Below are 23,306 nucleotides of genomic sequence, written 5' to 3'. Positions count from 1 at the left end.
GGAGACCTAGGGCAGCCTGTAATATAATGATATTCGGGTTTCCTACTCTCTTAGAGAAAGCAACCAAGTTGCTGATTGCCTGCCAAACTTAGCTGCTGACCTAAATGGGCCTGTTAAGTGGTTCTCTGGTTTCCCTCCCATGATTACTTTTGTACAATGTATGCTGCTGGTTGTAGTTTCCTGAGATTGTAGAGAGTTTTTTCTCCTTTTCTTCTACCCAGAAAACACCCAAATCTTTTCTGGTCTTGACATGTAATTTGCTTGCTATTTTTATATTAAAGAAGCCCCCGATAAGTAAGTATTTCATCTTAGCATAATGTGTTTGATGGAAAACTTTCCATGCAACCGAAAGCAAATCCTTCTATATTAAATTTGACCAGACTACCTCAAAATTGCTGGTTGGTATTATTTCATAGAAGCCACCAACAAGTAACTGCATTACAATTTTTTTAGCACCGTAACTTTTGAAGGTTGCACATCAATACTTTAGTTAACACTTTAACAATGATTTGCTGATTAAGCATTTACCTGATTTAAGATATTTTTTATAGCCACACCCATGTATGATTTTTTTCCTCTTTTCTCAATACTAGATTTGTAGTATTGCTAAATTTCATTAATCCCAACTATATATACTAAAGGGATAAGCAACTAGCCGTAAGGTCAACGTCAACTCTATTATGATTTTCTCCCTCACAATTTTCAAAGTAATGTTTCATTAGTTATATATCATGAATATATTTTTTTAAAAAAATATGGCATAAAAAATATTATTCTAGTCTCTGTTTTAGTGGTTCTTATATAAGTTAAACATAACCTTTTTTGTTGTTGTTGTTGTTGTTGGTGGTGGTGGTGGTTTACCTGGCTCTTGTCTAATTCAATTTTCTGACATTTGCTACAAATTAAAATGTAGAATATATATTTTTGTGAGAAATATGGCATGAATATATATATATAATTTGTAGAGGAATGATATTTGTTCTTTTGCCGAACTTAGATTCTTAAAAGTTCATTCATGTGAAGTTTCGAAGTATCCATGCATAAGTCATAACCACCATCCTATAGAGAAAAGGTCTGTGTTTTCACGATATTCCATTCTATATTTCTACACATTGCATCACATAATGTTCTGGTGGTTGCTCTTCATCTCCTGCCGTTGTTATTGTTTGTCGAGTTAGAAGCGTTCATCATGTATTTGGCTTATAAAACCCCTCTAAACTACTTCTTACATCTTTTTTCTTTTTTAAAAAAAGTCATGATAATTGATTTCTCGACATTGTTATCCCCATCCATGCTTATCTACACATGCATTTGCACTTGCCAAAGTGCTCATAATGGATTGCACAAATCGAATTTTACTGTACGAGTTTTTGATTTTTAGCAAAACGACGGCAAGTGACCACTTATTTCATTGAAAAAAAAGAGATTGATAGATGGGTATTCTAATCACCCTTATCGGTGGAATATTAGGGTTCTTCTCTATACTCCTTTTAGTCTTTGCGCATCTTGCTGGAAGGCAAGTAATCAGCTAATTGGTCAGCCAATTTTACTATTTTTTTTGAGCGGGCGGGAGCTCTGATTCACTAATTTCCTTTCATTTATGACCCCCACCCTCGGAAAAAAAAAAGGGATGGCCCATCCGCAATTTCTATGGTCCAAGTTTACAGTTAAATATTATCAAACTACTAATTGGGTAATTCATTTGACACTTAGCATCCAAAATCAATCAAATTAACTTATATGATGTAGGTTTAGAATCATGTTCTATTCGAAAAGGTCTATAACCTCTGTGCGGAGAACCATTTTGATGAAGAAATAATCATCTAAAAATTTTAAATTATTTAATTTTTTAATTTTTTTTGAATTTTAATGCGGTCCAATTAAATTATCAAATTTTTATATTTATTCAATTTTGATTCTGGCTAGAAATTTTATCTGACTATCATAAGCTTTTAGGTCATATGATATCATGTGATAATCTTATTGTGGTGGCTGGATGAAATTTATAGTAATAATCTAAATTGAACGGACTTAAAAGTTGACTGATGTGGTTGTACTAAATTAAAATTTAGGATGAAATTGAAAATTTTGAAGTAGTTCAGAAATTTTTCGCGGGATTATTCGGCACGGGACTTGGAATCTTGGATCCCTCGGCTTACTGTAAGATTCACGCGATTAGATTGACGGACAAAGCTGAGAACGGGCTCGTCGGACCCGATCTTGATATATATTAAAAAAATTGGGCCGGAGGGCAAATTCCGAGCTCCACAACCTCCGTCCGTCCGTCTCAAACCAGCTCTCTTCCTCCCTCTTCTTCTCAAGGCCTCAAACGCTAACCTCCGACGAGCCCCATCCCGAGCCCGTCCCAAGCCTTCCAGCCGCCACGGCCCTCGTCAGAGCCCTTCGGCTTTCTCGATTAGATTGCTGTCGCCTCCCGCTCCCACGTCCCGACTCCGACCGGTCTCTCTTTTATCTCACTTTTTAAGAAACTCTGTTTCTTGTGGCATTAGGTTTATATATATATATATATATATATATATATATATATATATATATATATATATATATATATATATATATATATATATATATATATATATATATATATATATATATATATATATATATACTGGATTTGGAATTTTTGATGATGTGGTTGTAATTTGTTTGGGTTTAACTGATTAAAACTTAAAGATCAATGGTTTAAGTGTGGTTGAATCCACTTTCTATGAAGTTGGTGTTAGGAAAAAAAATAAGCATGATTGTTTGCATAGTTTGGTAATGGAACTATGGCAACCCTTTTTGGGTCATTTGAATAAAGCTATCTATGATATGCATCATGAAATTTTTTGAGCAGCAATTTTTTAATTAGAGAAATTAAAGCTGCTGCGAATCAATCATTTAATCTTCCCATAAGTTCAGGAGTCCATGCGTAATGAATTCTTGAAACTTTTCTCTCATATTTCTCTCTTCTTATGATGGGATTCAGCAGTTGTGAGGTATCACCTTTGTTGCCTCGAAAAAATGATTTTTTTTGTATAAATAACTTAGTAAAGATTATGTGAATTAACTAGTTTTTATATAATGCCATTTTCCATATATGCATCTTACGTTATATTGCTTCTTGATTCTCATCAGTGTGATTTTGTATCCATGCATATGCAGGTTTGGTGACAAACTAAGCCTGCATGTCTAATTTTGTAGAAGAAGGTATTTGCAAGGAAGAACTTCGGAAATATGGAACCAGAAATTGACATGGAAGTTATAGATAGAGGTCTTACCTGTATTGGTTATGTGGTTACTCGGTTCATCCAATATCATCCTTTGCACCATTAGCCATCCAATTGTAAATGATGTAAATGCCTTCTCTTTCTTAAACCTTTCCCAAAATCCAAAGAAAAGTGAATAGAAAGAAAAGAGCATGAGGAGGTGGATGCACTTTGCCACCCACCGTGCTATTGCCACCGCTCGCTCCGGCGACAAACCCAACCTCTTTCGTCGGCAGAACCAGGCCCTCTCCAAGCTCATCCAGAGTGGCCGCCTCCATGAGGCGAGGCGGGTCTTCGATGCCCTCCCCCACCGCAATGTCATCACCTGGAACTCCATGCTTACTGGCTATGTCCGCCACTGCGAGCTTGCTCTTGCCCGGAGGCTCTTCAATGAAATGCCGCAGAGAGATGTCGTATCCTATAACTCCATGCTCTCTGGCTATGCCCTCTCCAGGGATGGTGGGGAGCTCAAGGAGGGACGCCACCTGTTTGATCAGATGCCACTAAAGGATACTGTGTCATGGAACACCATGATCAGTGGGTATGCGAGGAATGGGAGGATGGGCGAGGCGATGCACCTCTTTGATACAATGCCAGAGAAGAATGTCATCTCCTGGAACACCATGATCACTGGCTTTCTTGGAGTTGGTGATGTTAGAAGGGCAACTGAGTTGTTTGAGAGTATGCCAGTTCGGGATGCAGCATCCTTGAATGCTCTAGTATCAGGTCTCATTCGGAATGGCAGACTGGAAGAGGCTGAAGAAATTCTCATTCAGAGTGGGACAATTAACAAGATCGAAGGGGCTGTTGATGCTTATAACACTATGATTGCAGGCTATGGCCAAAGAGGAAAGGTTGAGGAAGCTCGAAGACTATTCGATTTGATTCCTTACCAACCTTATCAAGAAAGAAAAGGAGGTGAGGAAATAAAGAAAACACGTCACTGCTTCAAATGTTTCGAGAGGAATGCCGTGTCATGGAATTCTATGATCATGTGTTATGTGAAAGCTGGGGATCTTTGCTCGGCAAGAGCTCTCTTTGATGAGATGCCTGAAAGGGACTTGTTCTCATGGAACACAATGATCACAGGGTACGTGCAAGCACAGGAGATGAATGAGGCACAATCACTCTTCCAAGAATTTCCAGATCCAGATGCTAGGTCATGGAACTTGATGATATGTGGGTTTACTCAGAAAGGCGAGGTGGAACAAGCACGAGAATTTTTCGATAGGATGCCTCAAAAGAGCACTGTCTCTTGGAATACAATGATAGCTGGATATGAGCAAAATGGAGACTATGAAGGAGCCATCGAGTTGTTCTCGAAGATGCAAGTGGTTGGAGAGAAACCGGACCGGCATACCTTGTCTTCGGTGCTTAGTGCTTGTGCTGGGCTTGCCACACTGCATTTAGGAACTCAAATCCACCAGCTTGTTATTAAGACAATAGTAGCAGACATTCCAATAAATAATGCGCTCATTACAATGTATGCACGGTGCGGGAACTTGATGGATGCAATGGCTATTTTTGATGGAAGGGATATGCAGCGAGATGTTGTCTCATGGAATGCAATGATTGGAGGCTATGCAAAGCATGGGTTTGCAAGTGAGGCTCTTGAGCTCTTTGAAGATATGAAGAGGAGGAAGATGAGGCCAACCCACATAACATTTACATCTGTGTTGAATGCTTGTGGCCATGCAGGATTAGTGGATGAGGGAAGGAGGGAATTTGATTCCATGGTTCATGAGTTCAATATTGTGCCAAGAGTCGAACATTATGCTTCACTTGTTGACCTCATTGGCCGACATGGGCAGCTTGAAGATGCAATGGAAGTGATCAATAGCATGACTGTCCCACCAGATAAGGCAGTGTGGGGAGCCTTGCTTGGTGCTTGTAGGGTTCACAATAATGTGGAATTGGCTCGTGTAGCTGCAAAGGCCTTGGTGGAGATTGAACCAGAGAGCTCTGCTCCATATGTACTCCTATACAACATGCATGCAGATGAGGGGAGGTGGGATGATGCTATTAAACTAAGGGAAATGATGGATAAACATAGGGTTTTAAAACAGCCTGGTTATAGTTGGATAGAGATGCATGACAGTGTTCACATATTTATTTCCGGAGATAGGTCTCATCCTCTTTCAAATCAGATATATTCATTATTAGAGAGTAGCAATAGGGTCATCAGAGACTTGCAGCTTGATTGAGTTGCATAGCAATGTGCCAAGATATAATTGTAAATGATTGATTGAGTTTGTAAAAGAATTTGTATCCGTATAGTCTAACCATTTTGATGTTCACTGTTGTCATTGCTATAAAAGCATTTGATGCCATGAATATCAAGGAGTTTCCACAGAAATACTACCTGAAAAGGTGGTGTAAGGATGCTAAATCTAGCACAGGAATATCCGATCAAGGACCAAGTCTAATAGATCCTAAAGTATGTGTAACAAATTCTTGTTCTTCGGCAATTAGCACTAAGTTACATTCTTACAAGGGCTTCACAAAGTAATAAGGGATATGAATATGCCCAAGAATTAGCAGAAGGTCTCACTGGAGAAGGTGGAGGCCTCTGTGCAGAAAGGAGTTGAAGAGGGGCCTTCTGCAAATTCCCTCAATTGAAATTAGTGGAAGTGGGAACTAATGCAATCTCTCTTTCGATGCCTTCTTGGTGAGGCCTTCTTCCATACATCCATTTCTTTCTCTCAGTCATACTGTTGAGATTCCAAATGTTTTCCTTCTTGTTCTTGTTATATTGGATTGGCGATTCCCTATTTTTTCAAAATTTTTGATTAAAACCTTTATATTTTCTAGGAATATGCATGTAACACGAAGGTTATGACTGAATAGTCAAAATTTCCATGTTTTTCTGATATTGTGGTGAATAATATGATTTTTTTTTTACTAAAATTTTAACAATGAATCCTAGAAATATGAAGTCTAATGGCTTGATGCTTAAATTTGATTCCTATCCAACATCTGAACTGTTTTAGCCTTTGTTTAATTATTTTCGACCTATGGATTATTACCAAAGGAAAAAGAGAACAGATGTTAGATCTTGCACTTCAAAATTTCCAGCTTGCAGTTGTCGGGTGACTTAAAAGTCTCAGGTTCACAAACTAGGTGTTTTTTGTCAAAGAAAGGGGGTTAAAGTTGAAACAGTGGTTCTGTAAATCATCTTGCTCTATTTATGAGTGGTTCTGAAGCTAAGCATCTTTCCCTCCTTCTGGAGCTTTCAGAACTTCTCTTACTAGTAATCTATCAAAATGTTTCTGTGCTCTGTTTTGGTGGAAAAAGAAGCCATCAGGTCTCTTTGGTGGCAATCTATCACTGTTTCATGCACTTTAGTGCGAAATTATATCTTGTTGGCATGGTTTTACTTCTACCCTTTTGATTTCTATATTGGCTCAGCAGGTGGAATGGTTTTTATTCAGCTTCTGTTTATTATGATGTCCAAGTATTGCATCTCTTTTGTTCTCAGATGTGTTGTCTTACTGCCTTTGTTCTTTTCTTTTCAATACTCTCTCTTCTTGTGAATTCCAACTGTAATTCTTTTATTCATTAGTAAAGGTGGTGGTTATGGGGGCTTTCCTCCTTAACCTCCTTTTCATCAAAAAATAAAAAGTTGAAATAGCAGCAAAACATGCTAGATAAGATAATGCCATGCTGGCATCTCTAGTAAGACATCAACTTGCAAACTATTTTGTCAGAAACTCAAGCATTGTCAAGCATTGATGTATGACGTATGTTTAAGATACAAATGTCCGAGGTGCTTAATTCCCTGATGTATAATATGATGATGGTACTTCTAGCTTTTAGTTCTAGAGTGTTATTTATAATTGCCATACATTGCTATGCTTCCTTCCCACACACCACATTATTGTATAAGGAAAATATTTGTAAATAAGTTTAAAGGGCTAATTATGTAGGTCAGAAATTAATGGAACACATTGTCATCTATGAGAATAATTGTTGTTGTTTTTAGTTCATTAATTACTGGGAACTAAAAGATACTCATCTACACAATTTTCTGTTTTATTTTGAATGATATAGTGTTTGTTTAGCGACTTAGTATGCTGTCTTTTGATTAGATTATTATTTCATTACTTCATGCTTAATTATTTTTAAGATGGATGACCTTATTGATCGAATTACAGAGGAAGAGGATGATAGTCTTGATGATTTTGAGTCCGGATCTAGTAAACTATTAGGAAAGGGAAATTCTAAATTATTCTGCAGATCAAGAGCCTTTGACAAGAGTCCTAATGTATACAGAAAAGCATCAGTGGGGAGAGTTTCTGTTTTTCTTCAATAGTAACTAAAGGTCATTAATCAAAGTTAAAATTGATGAATTTAACCCTATGATATATTATCGCAAGTGTCCACTTTCTTAAATACAAGTGAATGATTTTTGTATCACAAGACATAGTTCATGTTGTATGATCAGATCTATATTAATTTTTAGATCGGAACTATTGCTGGTTATATGCTAAGTCTATAAATTTACTTGCAGAAAAGTTAAAGCATCGATGAGAAATGGGTGGCATGTGGTACTTTTGGAATGAGATTTGGTCTCTTTTGCCCCAAGTCTAAGAGCTAAATTCCTGGTTATTCGAGGTGGGATAGGCCCAGGATATCATTATGTTTGATAATGACAAATCCTGGTATATTCCTTGCAGTTGAAAATCTCTTACTTGAACTTTTTTTTTCTCATAAATATATGAGTATTTTCACAAGTTTATCTAGCTATCTGTTGGCCAGAAATCTGTCAACTCTTTGCACCTGTTACTTGTTGAGCTTTTGTTTTAAATATTCTAGTTCATCAAAGAACCCTCTTCCCTTTTTTGTCAATTCTGTCATTGTAAGTTAGTTTTCTGTGAAAACCATTTTCACAGAAGCTTCTCTGAAGAATATACCATCATGGTGGATGAGGAACCAGAGCCCCTTATATATGTGCATGAGACAGTTCTAAAGAAAAGAGAGAACGATGGAGAGTGGGCTGAAGGGATAACTGGAAGCACAAAAAAAAAGAAAGACAAGACAAGAAAAGAAAAGAAGCAAAGAAAACTTGAAAGTAGCCATCCAAAGGCCTGAGGAGTTTGCCAAAGAATGCAATGATAAAGTGATTTTCCTGCTTCAGAGCTATATAGAACATCTGGATCTCCCTATTTAATTTGAATTAAGACTTCAATGCTAAACAAAATTATTTATTTAAAGACTCAGTTGACCTTTTAAAATATTATGAGAAAAGTTATACTACTTGCCTTTTTTTGTAATAAATGCACTTTGAATGCATGAGACAAGCAAATGATCTCTTTTTCTTTACTGCTTGCAAAATGTTTCTTATTATTCAAAAAATCTTGCCAATATTACAGACGTTTGACTGCTATTCCTAACTTTTCACATTATTTCTCCTGACATCTTCTTTTGCCTCTCATCAGCATTCCTAATTAGCACTCCTGAAATGGATTCACTGCCATTATAGTGTTTTAAGGTTTGACTCGGTCTGAATCTGAACCTCATCTAATCCTGTATAAAACTGGAGTTTGTGATTAGAAGCATTAAATAATTCTTGCCTTCTCTACTGATGTTTCACTCCACAAATATGATTGCTTTCTTGCGTTTTAATAATAAAACTGTTCATACTATTTGTGATTCCTGTGTTCTAATATTGGAATCAGAAAATAAGGACTAGCCACTTTCCGCTGACTTTTTGCAATTAAAAAAACCTATAGGAGTATAGATTAAAACCCCTCCGCCTTCCCCTTCAGGATGTCTACAAAATTGGAGGTATCGGAACTGTTCCTGTGGGGCGTGTTGAGACTGGAATTCTGAAACCTGGAATGGTTGTCATTTTTGGCCCCTCTGGTCTCACAACTGAAGTCAGGTCTGTGGAGATGCACCATGAGGCTCTCCAGAAGGCCCTTCCTGGAGACAATGTTGGCTTTAATGTCAAGAATGTTGCTGTCAAGGATCTGAAGCGAGGGTATGTGGCCTCCAACTCAAAGGACGACCCAGCCAAAGAGGCAGCTAGCTTCACCTCGCAGGTTATTATAATGAACCATCCAGGGCAGATTGGGAATGGTTATGCCCCAGTCCTTGACTGCCACACCTCCCACATCGCCATCAAGTTCTCTGAGATATTGACCAAGATTGACAAGCAGTCTGGTAAGGAGCTGGAGAAGGAACCAAAGTTCCTGAAAAATGGTGATGCTGGGTTTGTGAAAATGATTCCCACCAAGCCCATGGTTGTGGAGACTTTCTCTGCGTATCTTCCTTTAGGGAGGTTTGCTGTCCAGGACATGAGGCAGACAGTTGCAGTGGGCGTCATCGAGAGCATGGAGAAGAAGGATCCAACGGGAGCCAAAGTCACCAAATCGGCAGTAAAGAAGAAGTGAACCGAGAAGAGCTCAGCATTGGTGGGGCATGGGGTCGCTGGTAGTCTTAGTGTCATCAGTTATCGTCGTCTTCGTGGATGTGAGTCCATCAATTCTGTGTCTGGGGTCTGGATGCAGAATTGGGTGCTTGATCGACAGTGGCATAGGTTTGGGCTTCTCTTTTATTATTACATGATGGTTGCATTGGATAAAACAATTATATGCTTTTCAGTATCTTGCAGTTTTGTTTGTCCTAGGTCATTTTGAGATACCTACTCATCTTCTTATGAATGGACTGTATTATCACACAAGAAAGAGCTTTGGTTTTGATGAATTAAATGATTCTAATATTATCTTTTACGACATTCTGTTTAGAGTACTCCCAAGTTTTTCTTGGGAGCAATTGATGCGGTTTCTATCCTGTTCTAATAATTTTGTTGTTCGATGCTGTTATGATGATGGCAGCAAGTATCATGTGATGATTGTATGTTGGCATTGTTATGGTGGCTTCTTGTTGCTCGCTGATATCATCGGTTGTGACCAAACAGGCTGTCGTAAGATACCAGTGCTGCTTTTGGTTGTGCTCATATCTCAGATTTGGTTGGAAGTTGGACGAGTCTGCATTTCAGGTTTCACTGGAACTGGTCCGAGGTGAGTTTGATCTTAACCAGAAGTTGGAGTGGGTAGATGATCTAATGTCTTCATAGCATAGAATGGAAAAAAGTTTCAGCCAGAAAAGTTTCAAAGCTGACATGTAATTTTCCAGTTTGCTGAGGTTAACCTACAGCTTGCCTGTGACGCAAGGTGAATGATGCGAATCAGCTACTGGTCTGCATTAGTTGTAACAATTAAAAGGTAGCGCTTGAGATATGCAAGTTGTGTGTGGGGCATGCATTTATGCTAGCACAGAGTGCGCCATCAAATGGCTAACCTTGATCGTTGTCCATATATTTCAAAGATGGATGCATATATACTGTCTCATATGGAAAGCTATATCTTTTGATTGCTTGATTCAGCTGAAAACAATTTTCCAACCATCGATTTAGCATTTATGCATGTACCCTATCTCATTTTGAGTTGTTCTAGTCCTACTAAATTTTCTTCCCTATATCCAGTTGAGCTAATAATACTGGAAGAGAACGAGAGATAGATATTTGGATAATTGATCCTTGTTTGAAATCTGAAAAACCAAACTAATGCTCTGTTTGCAACAAAATATTTGAGTGCACCAACTGGGAATAGTTTTGCATTTTCTTGTGATTAATTCATATTGATTGTTTACGATATCTGTGAAGGTTTTGTTCAGCAACGTAATTCTTTTGCATTTTTTTTTGGCCAGCAATGGTCCTAATTAATCTTAATGAAAAAGAATGTACTCATGTAGGATTACGAGGGTTCTCTGTTATACTGACAATAAGGCTAATTTGTTTTTATGCACTCATGCATTGACAGAACTCATTGCATCCTGACACAAGAGAATGCCTTAAGTGATGGTCCTTCATAGCAGGAATCCTCTATCTCAAGCATTGCACTCCCTTCAGAATCTTCGCAGGCTTTGAACCTGCACCTGCACCTGCTTACTAACCACATCCGTACTTCCAGTGTTTTTTTTTTTTCAAATATCCGCTTCCCGCACTCACACCTGCTCCCCATTCCTGCAACCAAGTGATGGTCTAATGTAAGAAACGAGCCAATCATATGACATCTTGTGGTAAATAATTTTTTATTGCAGCATAACTACAGAGATTTATATCAATCCCTTTCTTTTCTGGTTTCTGCTTGTTGTTAGGGCCCCATTTCCATTCATTGATATATGATCTAATATGCTGATCTAATATGATCTAATATGCTGATCTAATATGATCTAGTATGCTGAGTCAACCCTTTAGACCACCATCTCATGGCACAGGTTGCTTCTTACTCAAACCTTCCTCCTGCTTCACAATTAAGTATTTCATGTAGATTCAAGGCCTTTCAAATTGAGCCTGCCAATGCTGTAATCTAAAACATATACTTAAATATGCTGAGAGCTTGTAATTATTGATCCTGTAACTGGAGCTCTATTTAACAGCTCAGCAAAAGAAGGAACCTGTTACCTTATACAAGGAGCGAACGGTCAACTCATTTTCTAGGAATGCTTTGTGTGTCTTTAAAACTGTTTTGAGTGCCGAAGATTCCAGAGGAGCCTATGTTGCTCCTCTTCTAACCTCTTCTTCTTTATGATCTTCTTTTCTTTCTCCCTCCCTCTATTTTCTCTCTGATATCTTTCTGTAATAAATGGAGGGAATATCTATACTCATCTTTCTGCTGCTATTAACTTTTTCTACTGCTCTTTGTTGTGTTTTAGACCAATTTCAGGTCAAAATTTGATCTGAACTAGTTTTATTGGCCTAACATCACAAGTATACATTACCTTATCTGTCGGGATCTTGCATCAAGATACAACCAGATATAAACAATCACCAACTTCTTTCACAGGACTTACAACTACATGTGGCAGGAACATTTGGGCATAGACCTATTTCAATTCATCCAATAAACACATCCCCCATTAAAAGAAGGAATATGTATTTGCATTTAGGTGACTTTTTTTTTATTGTGCTGGGGGTTGGGGTTGTCCTAAGTTTGCTCTCTAGTGTTTGTAGTTGATAAATCCTATATATTTAAAGATTGGCAACTAGGCAACCCCAGAATGAGAATACTCTGGGAAGATAAACCATTTGGCAGACTTAAATATTAAGCCTTCCTTCAAAAGCATTTACACGAAAGGATTTAATTGTAAAACAGATTATGTTCCATCTATAATGTCTGTCAAATTGAACTTAGAATCACTGATCAGAAATTTACTATCCTTCAGAATTCATGCATGCAGACAAAACTCAGGTTTGGGTGCCCCATAAAAAGATTCTGTGTTGGCATTGGATCTTCTGTTTATCTTGTCTGTGAAGGAAATTTCTATCTGCCTGTGTATTTCGTCATGTTTCTTCTCACAAATAAAGGTGAATGTTGCATCATGAATAAGCAAACATGATGGTTTCCATGATTGGGTGTTTGCATGAGAATTTCTATCCTAGCCCAAGCTAAGCAATCTAAGTACTACTACTTGCATCTTCATCTCCTTCTATGGCTACTTAACTTGCCCTAGTTCCTTATCCTTCCAAGAACTGAAGGGCTTTGAAAAATCCCTAGATATTAGAGGAAGATTGCCTTGTTTCTAATGGAATATTATTTTTGTGGTGGTCAATTTTTTGTTAATGTTATCACTATTTGTGGACAATAGCGAGAATACCAAGATATTACAGAAAATAGAGAATTGATTGATTCTTAAATATGTAATATCCATTTTAAAGAATGCAGCAAATAGTTACAAGACTGGATGCTTAGAGACACGTGGTATGTAAAAAAAAAAAGAAGAAAAGAAAAGAGAAGTAATTTAAAGAAAATCCACTTGCTGTACTAATAGCATCTTCTGTAAAGAAAACCTGACTCTGGAAAAAAGGATTTTTTTTTTTTTCAGTTCACTTGCCACTCAGGCTTGGGCTTGAGGCAGAAGATATTCATAATAATTAAGTTGTGCAGGCTGCAGAGACTCTGAATAATTGGCTTTGTTGAAAGTCAAATTTGGGTTCGTCAATTAAACCATACTATAATTTGCAGTTTTCTGTGTATCGTGACATTAAGGTATTTTTATGCATATATATAGCATTCCATTTGCTTCATATATTATGACAAGAAGACAACAAATATCTCAACAAAAAAAAAAAATGGGCAGCACAAATTGTTGATAAGTTGCATTCTATCACTCCACTCACCTCAAGAACCTCAATAACAAGCATTATCAAAGACCCAAGGTTGGTCGAGGAAAAGCTCTGCCATTCATCTGCACCATTCCTGCAGCTATATCTTCTGGACGTTTTTGAGCTGCTTCAGCTTTTCTTGCTGATGTTTCAGCATCCTGCATGTTAAGGAACAGCAAGATCTGCTTGAACTACTACAGATAAATATCAACCTACTGATGACTGCAGGGAGAAAGAACATAGTTAAAAGCAGCAGCTATATCATTTGACGCATGTAGATCACACTGTAGATTACTTGGCAGCCCTTCTAAAATCAAGGAGTAAAGCATTTTTCCCCTCCTAAGTGGTAATCTTATTAGGCTAGAGGAAAGAAAGACAGCATAGGAAGCCCACGTCATTCACCCTCACAGGCCAAATAGATATCATAGTAAATCTAGAGTCCAAAGACATGGACCAATGGTTTCTTTGGCAGGGATTGAAATTCCAAGATAGCTTTAAACATCTGTATGCATAAGAAACCAACTTGCCAAATCCTCAAAGCAGAGAAAGTATAAAGGAAAAGAGTTTTATGCTCATATTTATCCAAAACAATGTCAATAATAAAAAAAAGTACCCAGTCAAATCTATCAATGGAACTGCACTCAAATAGAAATCAAAATGGACCAGGCAAGGGACCACATTTCAGGATGGAGAATTGCAAGGCAAGATCAGCAGTTACAGAAATGATTTACACATTGGTACACTTGTCTTAATCCAAACAGCAGCATCCAAACTCATGCCTGAAGTGAAATTTGCATGCTCAAATGCCACTCAATCTACCCTGCAAATTTATCCCACCAAGTAGCCATAGCTAAACATAATTCGAATCATTGACTTGGCTTGGAATATGTAAATTGATCACTTAATTTCAATGTATTGGAAGAATTAAGTTTAGATACAAATGTGATGTGCCGTAAGGCTAAAGGATATGGTCAGAGCTGAACTTTTTCCAATGAATAAAAAAATATTGCCCAATATTATAAGATCTGAGTCCTAATGATCTAACTTTTCCATTCTTCAAATAGTTTTGCCTACACTGAAGAACAACCATGTGCACAATTTTTAAGGAATTACATAACAAAGATGGGTGAAAATACAGTTGGTACCACCTTTTTTCTACCATTACAAGGCACACAGGAGACTGACAAGCAATTAGTTTCCAATCTAGTATTCAAAGAGATTTCAAGATGAGTTACCTAGATACTAATGTCCCAGCTCCTAGAATCCTAGTCAATATGTAGCCAAATCAGTTAAAGAGTTAGGCACTTGGATACTTATCTATTTTTTTATAACTGAAGCTTTTAAGAATTGGTATGGACTTGGACTCCAATGAGTTCAACTCACTACAAAAAATCTACAAGCTAGCTTTTGTTCTTTTTAGAGATTCATCAGCAAGATAGGTATTAAAATAACTTCATAGAATGCCACTTCTCTAAAATCTTTCAGCTAAGTAGAAAGTTTGGATGAAAAACATGCACATTGAAAGACCTTTACAAATAGTGCCTTTTATTTTTTTCTCATATTGGTATTTCAGCTAATTAGAATAATTTTATATTTAAATATATATTAGTTAAAATTATTCTTTCTTGTCTATACCCGTGTCTCCTTTTCTTCCTTTTGCCAAATCATGCACTTGGACATGTTTCCACGTCCATGCAACACAGCTTTCAAGACAAGTATCCAGTCTTTAATAGGTGGAACCTTTTTACAAGCAGGTGAGGAAGTATTCATATGGCTTATTTTAAAATCTACCTTTTTTAGTTCGTTGAATTGATATATACTCCATGAAATGATATCTGAATTTTGTTTTCCGCAGATCTTACTTAGATACTACAACTAAAAATTTGATGACAATTTCCCATTTTCCATAAACTTTGTTTTCTGAATTTTATTCTTTTAATTTTCTCAAGTGCTCCTCTACAATATAAAGTTATAAACCAACCTTGAGGGTGAACGAAAAATATCATTCCATATTACACTTTATTTTGTTCATAAAGTTTATCACAATAACAATGCCTCCGCACTGCTAAATGACCACAATGGGATATAAAGAATCAGGAGCTACTACTACTACTAAACAAGTATTACCACGAGTCTTGTATATTTAATGCATGAAAACAATTAATTATCATAAGCTACCATCCAGCACAAGCATCACAAAACATCAAAGATCCACCAATTTAAAAATAAAAAAAAACTCAGGTCATAAATCATAGGCTTCTCCCAACAAAGAAGAGAAATGACATATCACAAGGCTTCTTTCTCCTAAATTATAACAGAAAACATTACTGAAACCCTAAAAGTCCAAGCTTTCTTCCTGTAGAACTCAAATTAGTCCATACATGAGTTGAATTTTTGCAAAGTTAGAAAGAAATAAAGGAATTCAACAACTGAAACCCTAGAATTAATGATAAGGGTCGGACCTTTTGGCATTTCCATGAGAGACTGAGCTTCAGAGATCGGTTTGGGCCTCTGACCAACCCTGATCTCACCATTCTCTCTCTGCTTCTCCTCTTCCACCCCCATTGTAAATAACAGTACAACTTTGGCTGAAGGCCTCGGAGGAATTCACGCCCTTATCTATATATAGTTCCTATCCTGAGTTCGTAAAACTCAACAGCTTGCATTGACCTTCTCTAAGGTTCACACTTTACAGTTTGGGTTCCGCAGATGAACCCATAGCGTTCACCCATCATCAGCTTTACTTGCAACAGACATCCTACTGAAAAAACATCATCATGATTAAAACTATACTTTCCAATAAGACTAAATTCTCTTATAATATCTCACACAACAAAAATTTTCTGAACATTCTACTAACCTTTTGCAGCATAGCCAGTCTAAACACTTCCGACAAAGCCAATGGCCATTATTTCCTTGTTAACATCAAACTGGTATCTTTTTACAAAGGATTGTTGAAAAGTGACAGCATCCTGAATTATACCGCGGAAGGTAGATAGATGGAAGTCAAATATAGTAAAAAAATTCACAACGACACATATATGAGACTAATCATTGTAGAGTGCCAAAGATATGGTCTGACGAGCCTATATGTTTAGCTGAACCTATGATTCAGGTCTTCCACTCCCACTTCCAATATGTGTATGTCAGCGAGTAGATAAATATGCTGACAACTAATGCAGACAATTCAGATCATGAATTAGACATATATCTAAGAGTTGCAAGGATGTTTGAGCCTTTTGAGGTATGGAGGCAGCTATAATCAGTTAATCACCGAGCAGCTGACTAACTGCTCCCTTACCAAATAAATATTCTAGAAAGTGCAGGTTTTTCATCAATCCTCAAGTTCTTTGAACTCCTGAGCATGGTAATACAGTTCGTAAGTAGATGTTTTAAGACTGTTGATATTGGTAGCTGAAACCCCATTTCTAGTCCATGACTTCACCTGACCCGCTGAAAATTGAGCTGTTCATTGTTCTAATGGGTATAATCTGTCAAATTTACACTGAATCAAAGCAATAGTGATCAGCTTTGGAAAACAAAGGGCCTCCCTTTGCCAACTGCTCAGTTGATTCAATCAAGCTAAAAGCAGGCTTCTTCTTTATCTGCCCATTCTTCATCTGCTCCCTTACTCTCCTTGCGTCATCCCACCTCCCCTTTGCCGCATATATGTTAGAAAGGAGCACGTAATCCCCACAATGGTCCGATCTTAGCTTCATCAAATTCTTAACTGCAATCTCACCCAATTCAACATCCAATTTCATCCTGCAAGCACTGAGAAGGCTCCTCCAAATGATGGCATTCACATGTATTTCCATTGAGTCTACCAGCTCAAAAGCTTCCCGTAGCCGGCCAGCCCTACCAAAAAGATCAATCATGCATCCGTAGTGCTCAACTCTTGGAGCAATGCCATAGTCTTTCTTCATGGACCTGAAGTAGTGCGAGCCTTCCTCAACCAAACCAGCATGGCTACAAGCACATAGGACGCCCACAAAGGTGACACCATCTGGCTTTAGGCCCGTCCTCAGCATCAACGAAAACAGCTCGAGTGCATCCTCGGCATACCCGTGAACTGCAAGCCCTCTGATCATTGACGTCCATGCCATGGCATCTTTCTTCTCCATCTTACTGAACACTTCTCGCGATCCCTCAATCCACCCACATTTTGAATACATTTCGATCAGAGCTGTTCCTAGTATAGGATCAAAGTGGGGAAATCTTTCTTCCACATATGAATGGATGTTCTTTCCAACATCAAGCGCTCCCAGATGTCCACAAGCACACAATGCACTAACCAACGTCAGCTCATCTGGTCTAAGCCCTGATGCCTGCAGTTCCTCAAAAAATCGCAAAGCTTCAGCAAACCAACCATTGTACACGTAGCCTCCTAAAAGAGCATTCCAAACACCAATATCCCTTCTCTTCATCTCATCAAACACTTGTCCAGCCAACTCCGAACGCCCACTTTTCGCATACATGTCTATAAGAGCAGTGCCCACAATGATCTCCCTTTCAAATTGCATGGTCCTTTTGCCAACATGCCCATGAATCTGCCCCCCCAAACAAAGATCTGTCGTTCGAGCACATGCCGTAAGGGCAGTGATGACAGTCACATCGGTCAGCTCAACTCCCTCAGACCGCATCTGACGCAACAGCTTCAAAGCTTCATCCGGAAGACCATTTTGGACGTAACCTGCAAGCATTGCGTTCCAACCAACGACATCCCAAGAGGGAACCACGTCGAACAATATTCTTGCAGAAGCAACATCGCCGCATGAGGCATAGGCATGCAACGCAGTGTTGGCAACGTAGTTGTTCGATTGGTTTCCGTTCACCACTACGAGGCCATGGATTACTTTGGTTAACCTGCAAGCAAGAGAGCGGGCGCAAGCCTTGAGTGCAGAGGCATAACTAAAGGCGTTGGGCATCACGGAAGGTGACTGGAGCATTAACGCGAATAGGAGGAGGGCATTATGAGGGGCGCGACCGAGTGAGAGGCCTCTGATGAGGGTATTCCAGGTGAAGAGGTTGGGAGGATGGGGGCAGTGGGAGAAGAGGAGCATGGCATGGGGGAGGGCCTTCGAGTGGTGGCGGAGTCGGAGCGCAAGGGTCTCTACTAGCTTGCCGGTGAGGAAAGGGCCGGTGTGGAAGCCTGAGGTGGTGATGGAGGCTAGGATTTGTTTGAGCTGGTGGAAGGCGCTGCATTGGTCGAGGAGAGCAACGAATTGGTTGTGGGATCTGGGGGGTTGTTGGCCCTGGGAATGATGGGATTTTGTGGTGGTGTAAGAGAAGGCCCTGCGTGGTGATTTCCTCAGCCTGGGTAGGATGGTCTTAGTGGGTGCAACGGTCATCACAGCAATGTCTTATTTTTTCGGTTGGTCGATTGCTAGGGTTCTTTGTAGAGCTTTCATTTTATTGGACAGCCTTACAATTTTGGTGATATTAGTGGAAGCGTGGATGAAGTGATTGTGGAAATGCTTCTCAGGGCCGAGCCTATTGCAGAAGATGGTTTAATGGTCATCCAATCCATCATTAACCAAGATTTTAAGGAACCTTGCCCTTGTTTTTGTCAGTAAGTTTGGTGACCGTTACCTAGATGAATCCTATTTTTCAAACCTCCTTTGGTAGTCAAAAGTTATGCATGAACATATTCGACCAACAGGATTGACAGCAAGAAAATAAAATAAAATATAAATTATTTTGGATAGAGGTAAAAATGAATAGGATAATAACTGTCTAGATCCATTTTTATATCCAAATATATGTACATATAGATAGAAAGTATTCATTAAAAAAAAATAGATATATAAATAATTATCCGATTCATATCTCAATATCTGATTTTATTTCCAATGGTACTCATTAATTTTTTTTTAAAATAAATGATCACATTAATATATAATTATTAACTTGATTTAATTATCCACCTTATATCTATATTTATATCCATATTTATAATATCCTATGAGTATCCATATATATTTATAATAATTATGAATACAAATTTTTACTAGTCCATAAATAACCATGACTGAATAAAACTAGAATATTTCGACCGAGGAAAAAATAAATTGTTAATAATGTCTTTTGGTTGGACTAAGAATGATGGGAAAAGCGGACTAAACGATGTGAATGAGCTTGCACTAATATCTTTTTTCATGTTATTCTATTAGCACTATCATCAGGAACAGAAGAAAATTTTAACATACGTCATGAAATGATTTTTATTAGATTCTTGTCCATATTTTCCTTCATTTATATGTCTTTTATCTTTCATAGCCGAACAATATAAACGAAGCCAAGATGTCCAACATAAATTGGATTTCATGAAGATGCCAATCCAGGGCTGCTAAACCTACATGCGGACGCAGAAAATATTCACGCATACGTTTCTTTTTTTTAAAAAAGAAAAACACTCAATTAATGCGTCAGATATAACCTTCCCTCCCACAACCAAAAAGAGTCAAGTCGGATCCAATCTCAAGCTGCAACATAAAGCAATGTCACAGATCTTGCATTAAGATCAAACCTTTCCCCCACACAAACCAAAAGGAACAGCTTGGATCCAATCTAAAGCTGAAATTTAAACACCCTCTTCTCCTAAAACATAAAAGAATAGAACCCACAATTGCACTTGGAATGCCATAACCTTTCAAGCAACCATTGACAAATGCCATAACTAATATTACGCATCAAGGCCGGGCGAGATAGATTTACCAATTGTCAAATAAAAGAACCAAATAAGGTGGCAGAGCAATCACAACAGCAAAGAAAGGAACCTTGGGCTATTAGGCTACATATAACGGGAGCAGAGTCTTGATATTCTTTTGAGCCTCAGACTTCATTTTCATATTGGTGGTACATCTCGAGCAGCTGAGCACAGCCGGCCAAGGGGATGTCCTTTTGGAAGCCCAGGGAGTTGGCGAACCTCTTGGATGATGCAATGCCATTGTTGTGGGTGAGGAACACACGAGCCCTCTCCCGGCCCTCCAGCATCTTATCGCAGCCCTTCACCGGGCTACTGACGAGCATAGCCTCGCATGTCTCGTGTTCGTGCTCATCTGCAACCAGGATGTTGTAGGCGCCGCTGCCGTCGGTTGTGCCGTCGAAGCTGCATGTCTTTGCACCGGTGGTTCTCGATCGGCATTCTACTCTCACCTTTGCGCCTGCAACGCACCCCCCCCCCCCCCAAAATTTTTTTTTAAATATGAACATAGAAACAAGCCAAGACGAATGCAGCTTCTTTTACATCAAAGAAATTACTGTGTTTTGTTCTAAGACGAAACTCGCCATTCACACAAGGTGGGATTTTGTCCTACAACTTAGAGAGCCGACTGGCATTCGTGACACACAGGAGAGAGATCTAATTCTGAAATAAACCTAAATCCCTGCGGACACCACAGAAGACAATTTCCAGGTTATTATTGCGCTTTATTTTGAAAAACACCAGAACCTTAGCCCTGAAGGGAGGAAGATGATGAAGCACGTATTCCATCAAATCTGGATAAAGTTATTCCAGCAAAATGCTAGAATATAATTATGCCTCCATTTTCTTCACTCCTTTATTCTAGATATTTATAAAAAAAACGGCGAACCAGGTGCGGAAACTCGTGGGAAACGACATTTACGGGAAGAAAAGATCCAGCTCTGCGAGGATCCGGGGCCGCTTCGGTCCCCCACACGTTTCCCACCTATTTCCTAGCAAAACACTTCCCACCCTACGATTGGGACGCGTTTCTCATCGGATCCGGACGGAAGACCGCCGCGATCCGACGGCCAGAGTCCAAAACCAAGACAAAGCAGTAGCGAGATGGTGTGGCGGGGCGAGCTTACCGGCGATGTAGGTGGTCTTGGGTGTCTCGAAGCCAGCGCGGCAGGTGTCGCAGAAGACCCGGCCCTGGACGACGAACCGCTGGTTGGCCGCCGCCTTCACGTCGCGCGCCCCACTCACCGCCGCCGGGAGGAAGAACGCCACTGCCACCGCCGCGACGGCCCACGCCGCAAATGTCGGGATCTGGTTTTTCGCCATCGCCGGCAATCTAAACAGGGATAGCAAACTGAGACGCGGTGAAGAAACTCAAAATAGGGTAACGAGTGATGCGAGCGCTAAGCAAGCCCAGGGTGATGCCTACTTATGAAGATGCTGCGGTTCCAGTCACCGTAGGTGAGATTAATCATAAACACTAAAGAAGGTCATCCGGTTCTCGAAATCGAATTGGGCTGGCAAGCTACGGGTGGGTGGTGAGGGGACCAGGACGGGGGATGTGATGATAGCTGGCGTCGGTGGGGATTCACGCGGCGGGAGGTGAGGGACAGAGAGGGAAGGTATGATTCCCGCCCCACGCGGCTTTCCGTAAAACTTTTACGGGCGGCGAGCGCGGAGCGGGCGAGATTGGCTGTGGGGATAGGATGACATCATGTGTTCCAGAAACGAGTTAAACCGGAAAGAGAATCGGGCGAGTTGAACCGGGTCTAGTGTGAACCGTTTGTTTGAACTCGGTGAGCTGCATGTCACCATGTAATGCAAGCTCGACGTAGCCATTTTTTACCACGACCTCTTGCAAGAGTTTGTTGTGTATCAGGCTTCCTTTGGATTTGCACATAGAATTATAGATTCGATGATATCATGTTCTCATATAATGCGTTGCCTTGTAGCCATTTTTTCAACTAGTATAAAGGATGATTGTGTTGATCTTTTTTAAAATAAACCACCCAATATGGTAGAAGTCAAACCAATAGAACACAATATGACATCTAAAGAAAGCTTATCCAGGATGAATGCTCTTATTAGTTTAAATGATGTCTAGGTTAAAAATGTTGACATAAATAACTCATGGCATTTGCTTCCTAATATTTAAATCTATTATATATACTAAAATAGGGATTGGTCTTGTATTGAGCTTTTTATTGACCATATGGATGTCGTATTAATAATATTATTAATAGGTTCTTTATTCTGGACGGTATTAATATTGCCAGTAATATGATTCTTTATTTTGGATAAGAAGGAGGGCATGTATAATTAATACAAAATGAAAAGAGATTTTAATGAACACTATGAACAAATATGTGTTATGAATATTATATTATTTGTCCATTTCATGAAAAGTTAGATGATGGAGCATCTTACTATTTTTATTACTAATCATCAATGATAATTTTAGAATTGATATAATTTATACTTGAGAATATTATCTAGCTAAAATATATAAGTGTTATACTATGTAAATTGATATTACTATAATAGTTTAAATATTTGATATGAGTTTTTGCTTGGTTATCATTAAAGTTTATCACTTAATGTACAACAGAAATTTAGTTATTGCAGCCATGTACTATAATTTTTTGTACCATTATATACAATTTCAAAAATAGTTGGAAAAAAGAAAAAAATCGTACCTTATGCATCGCAAACAACTGGTATTGTTGATGCTGAAATTAATGACGAGCATTTCTATGAAAGCTTAGCTCATGCGGAGTTCCCTATTTGCTGTATAGATACCGGTACATCAATATTAATGACAAAAGTTTATACTCATCTGTTTAATACGCAACAAAAATTTAGCTATTAAATTTTTTTTGTTTAATATATTTTTATTATATTTCTATATTATATTTAAGGAATTGCTGAGAGAAAGAAAGAAAAATGCATTCCAACCACTGCACAAGCTATACACTAGTCTAAATAACTCAAATGGTGATAGAAAAGGAATAGGTTTCATGGCTCAACTAGTGACTGAGATGGACTGGTTTTCAAGAGGTCATTTAGAGCAAAATGGAAAGAAAATACACTAATACAATTGTATAATTAACTATAGTAAGGAAATCAATGAAAGCAAAACATGTTGCAATCGTTGCTGCTAGGT

General features: G+C 38.6%; 3 protein-coding genes and 1 pseudogene across 5 annotated transcripts; 2 read left to right on the top strand and 2 right to left on the bottom strand.

Moving 5' to 3' along the window:
- Nucleotides 1-2,320: 2,320 nt before the first annotated feature.
- MEF9 (mitochondrial editing factor 9) lies at nt 2,321-5,553 on the top strand. Its single transcript, XM_026802544.4, has 2 exons — nt 2,321-2,460; nt 3,166-5,553. The coding sequence occupies exon 2, from the start codon at nt 3,422-3,424 to the stop codon at nt 5,471-5,473; it is 2,052 nt and encodes a 683-aa protein (XP_026658345.3). The 5' UTR covers nt 2,321-2,460; nt 3,166-3,421; the 3' UTR covers nt 5,474-5,553.
- Nucleotides 5,554-9,109: 3,556 nt separating this feature from the next.
- LOC103699463 (elongation factor 1-alpha pseudogene) lies at nt 9,110-9,958 on the top strand (annotated as a pseudogene). Its single transcript, XR_015972129.1, has one exon. The product of XR_015972129.1 is annotated as an elongation factor 1-alpha pseudogene (transcript).
- Nucleotides 9,959-11,029: 1,071 nt separating this feature from the next.
- On the bottom strand, nt 11,030-19,229 carry LOC113462377 (pentatricopeptide repeat-containing protein At1g08070, chloroplastic). Of its 2 annotated transcripts, none has more exons than XM_088708890.2 (4): nt 16,301-19,229; nt 15,903-16,201; nt 13,456-13,598; nt 11,030-11,298 (listed from the first exon to the last, which is right to left on the bottom strand). In XM_088708890.2, the coding sequence occupies exon 1, from the start codon at nt 18,789-18,791 to the stop codon at nt 16,941-16,943; it is 1,851 nt and encodes a 616-aa protein (XP_088565016.1). In that variant the 5' UTR covers nt 18,792-19,229; the 3' UTR covers nt 11,030-11,298; nt 13,456-13,598; nt 15,903-16,201; nt 16,301-16,940. The 2 variants fall into 2 exon arrangements, with proteins under 2 accessions (XP_088565016.1, XP_088565017.1); XM_088708891.2 differs by having other exon boundaries at nt 15,903-16,198.
- Nucleotides 19,230-20,103: 874 nt separating this feature from the next.
- On the bottom strand, nt 20,104-21,560 carry LOC103701741 (pollen-specific protein C13-like). Its single transcript, XM_008783901.5, has 2 exons — nt 21,274-21,560; nt 20,104-20,606 (listed from the first exon to the last, which is right to left on the bottom strand). The coding sequence occupies exons 1-2, from the start codon at nt 21,467-21,469 to the stop codon at nt 20,275-20,277; spliced, it is 528 nt and encodes a 175-aa protein (XP_008782123.1). The 5' UTR covers nt 21,470-21,560; the 3' UTR covers nt 20,104-20,274.
- Nucleotides 21,561-23,306: the final 1,746 nt, after the last annotated feature.

This window comes from Phoenix dactylifera, chromosome 12 (assembly GCF_051530095.1).
Source record: "Phoenix dactylifera cultivar Ajwa chromosome 12, Ajwa_hap1_PhDact_Kaust_v1.1, whole genome shotgun sequence".
Taxonomy (NCBI): Eukaryota; Viridiplantae; Streptophyta; class Magnoliopsida; order Arecales; family Arecaceae; genus Phoenix; species Phoenix dactylifera.
The sequence above is the reverse complement of the archived record's forward strand: the minus strand, read 5'-3'. Positions and strand labels throughout refer to the sequence as shown.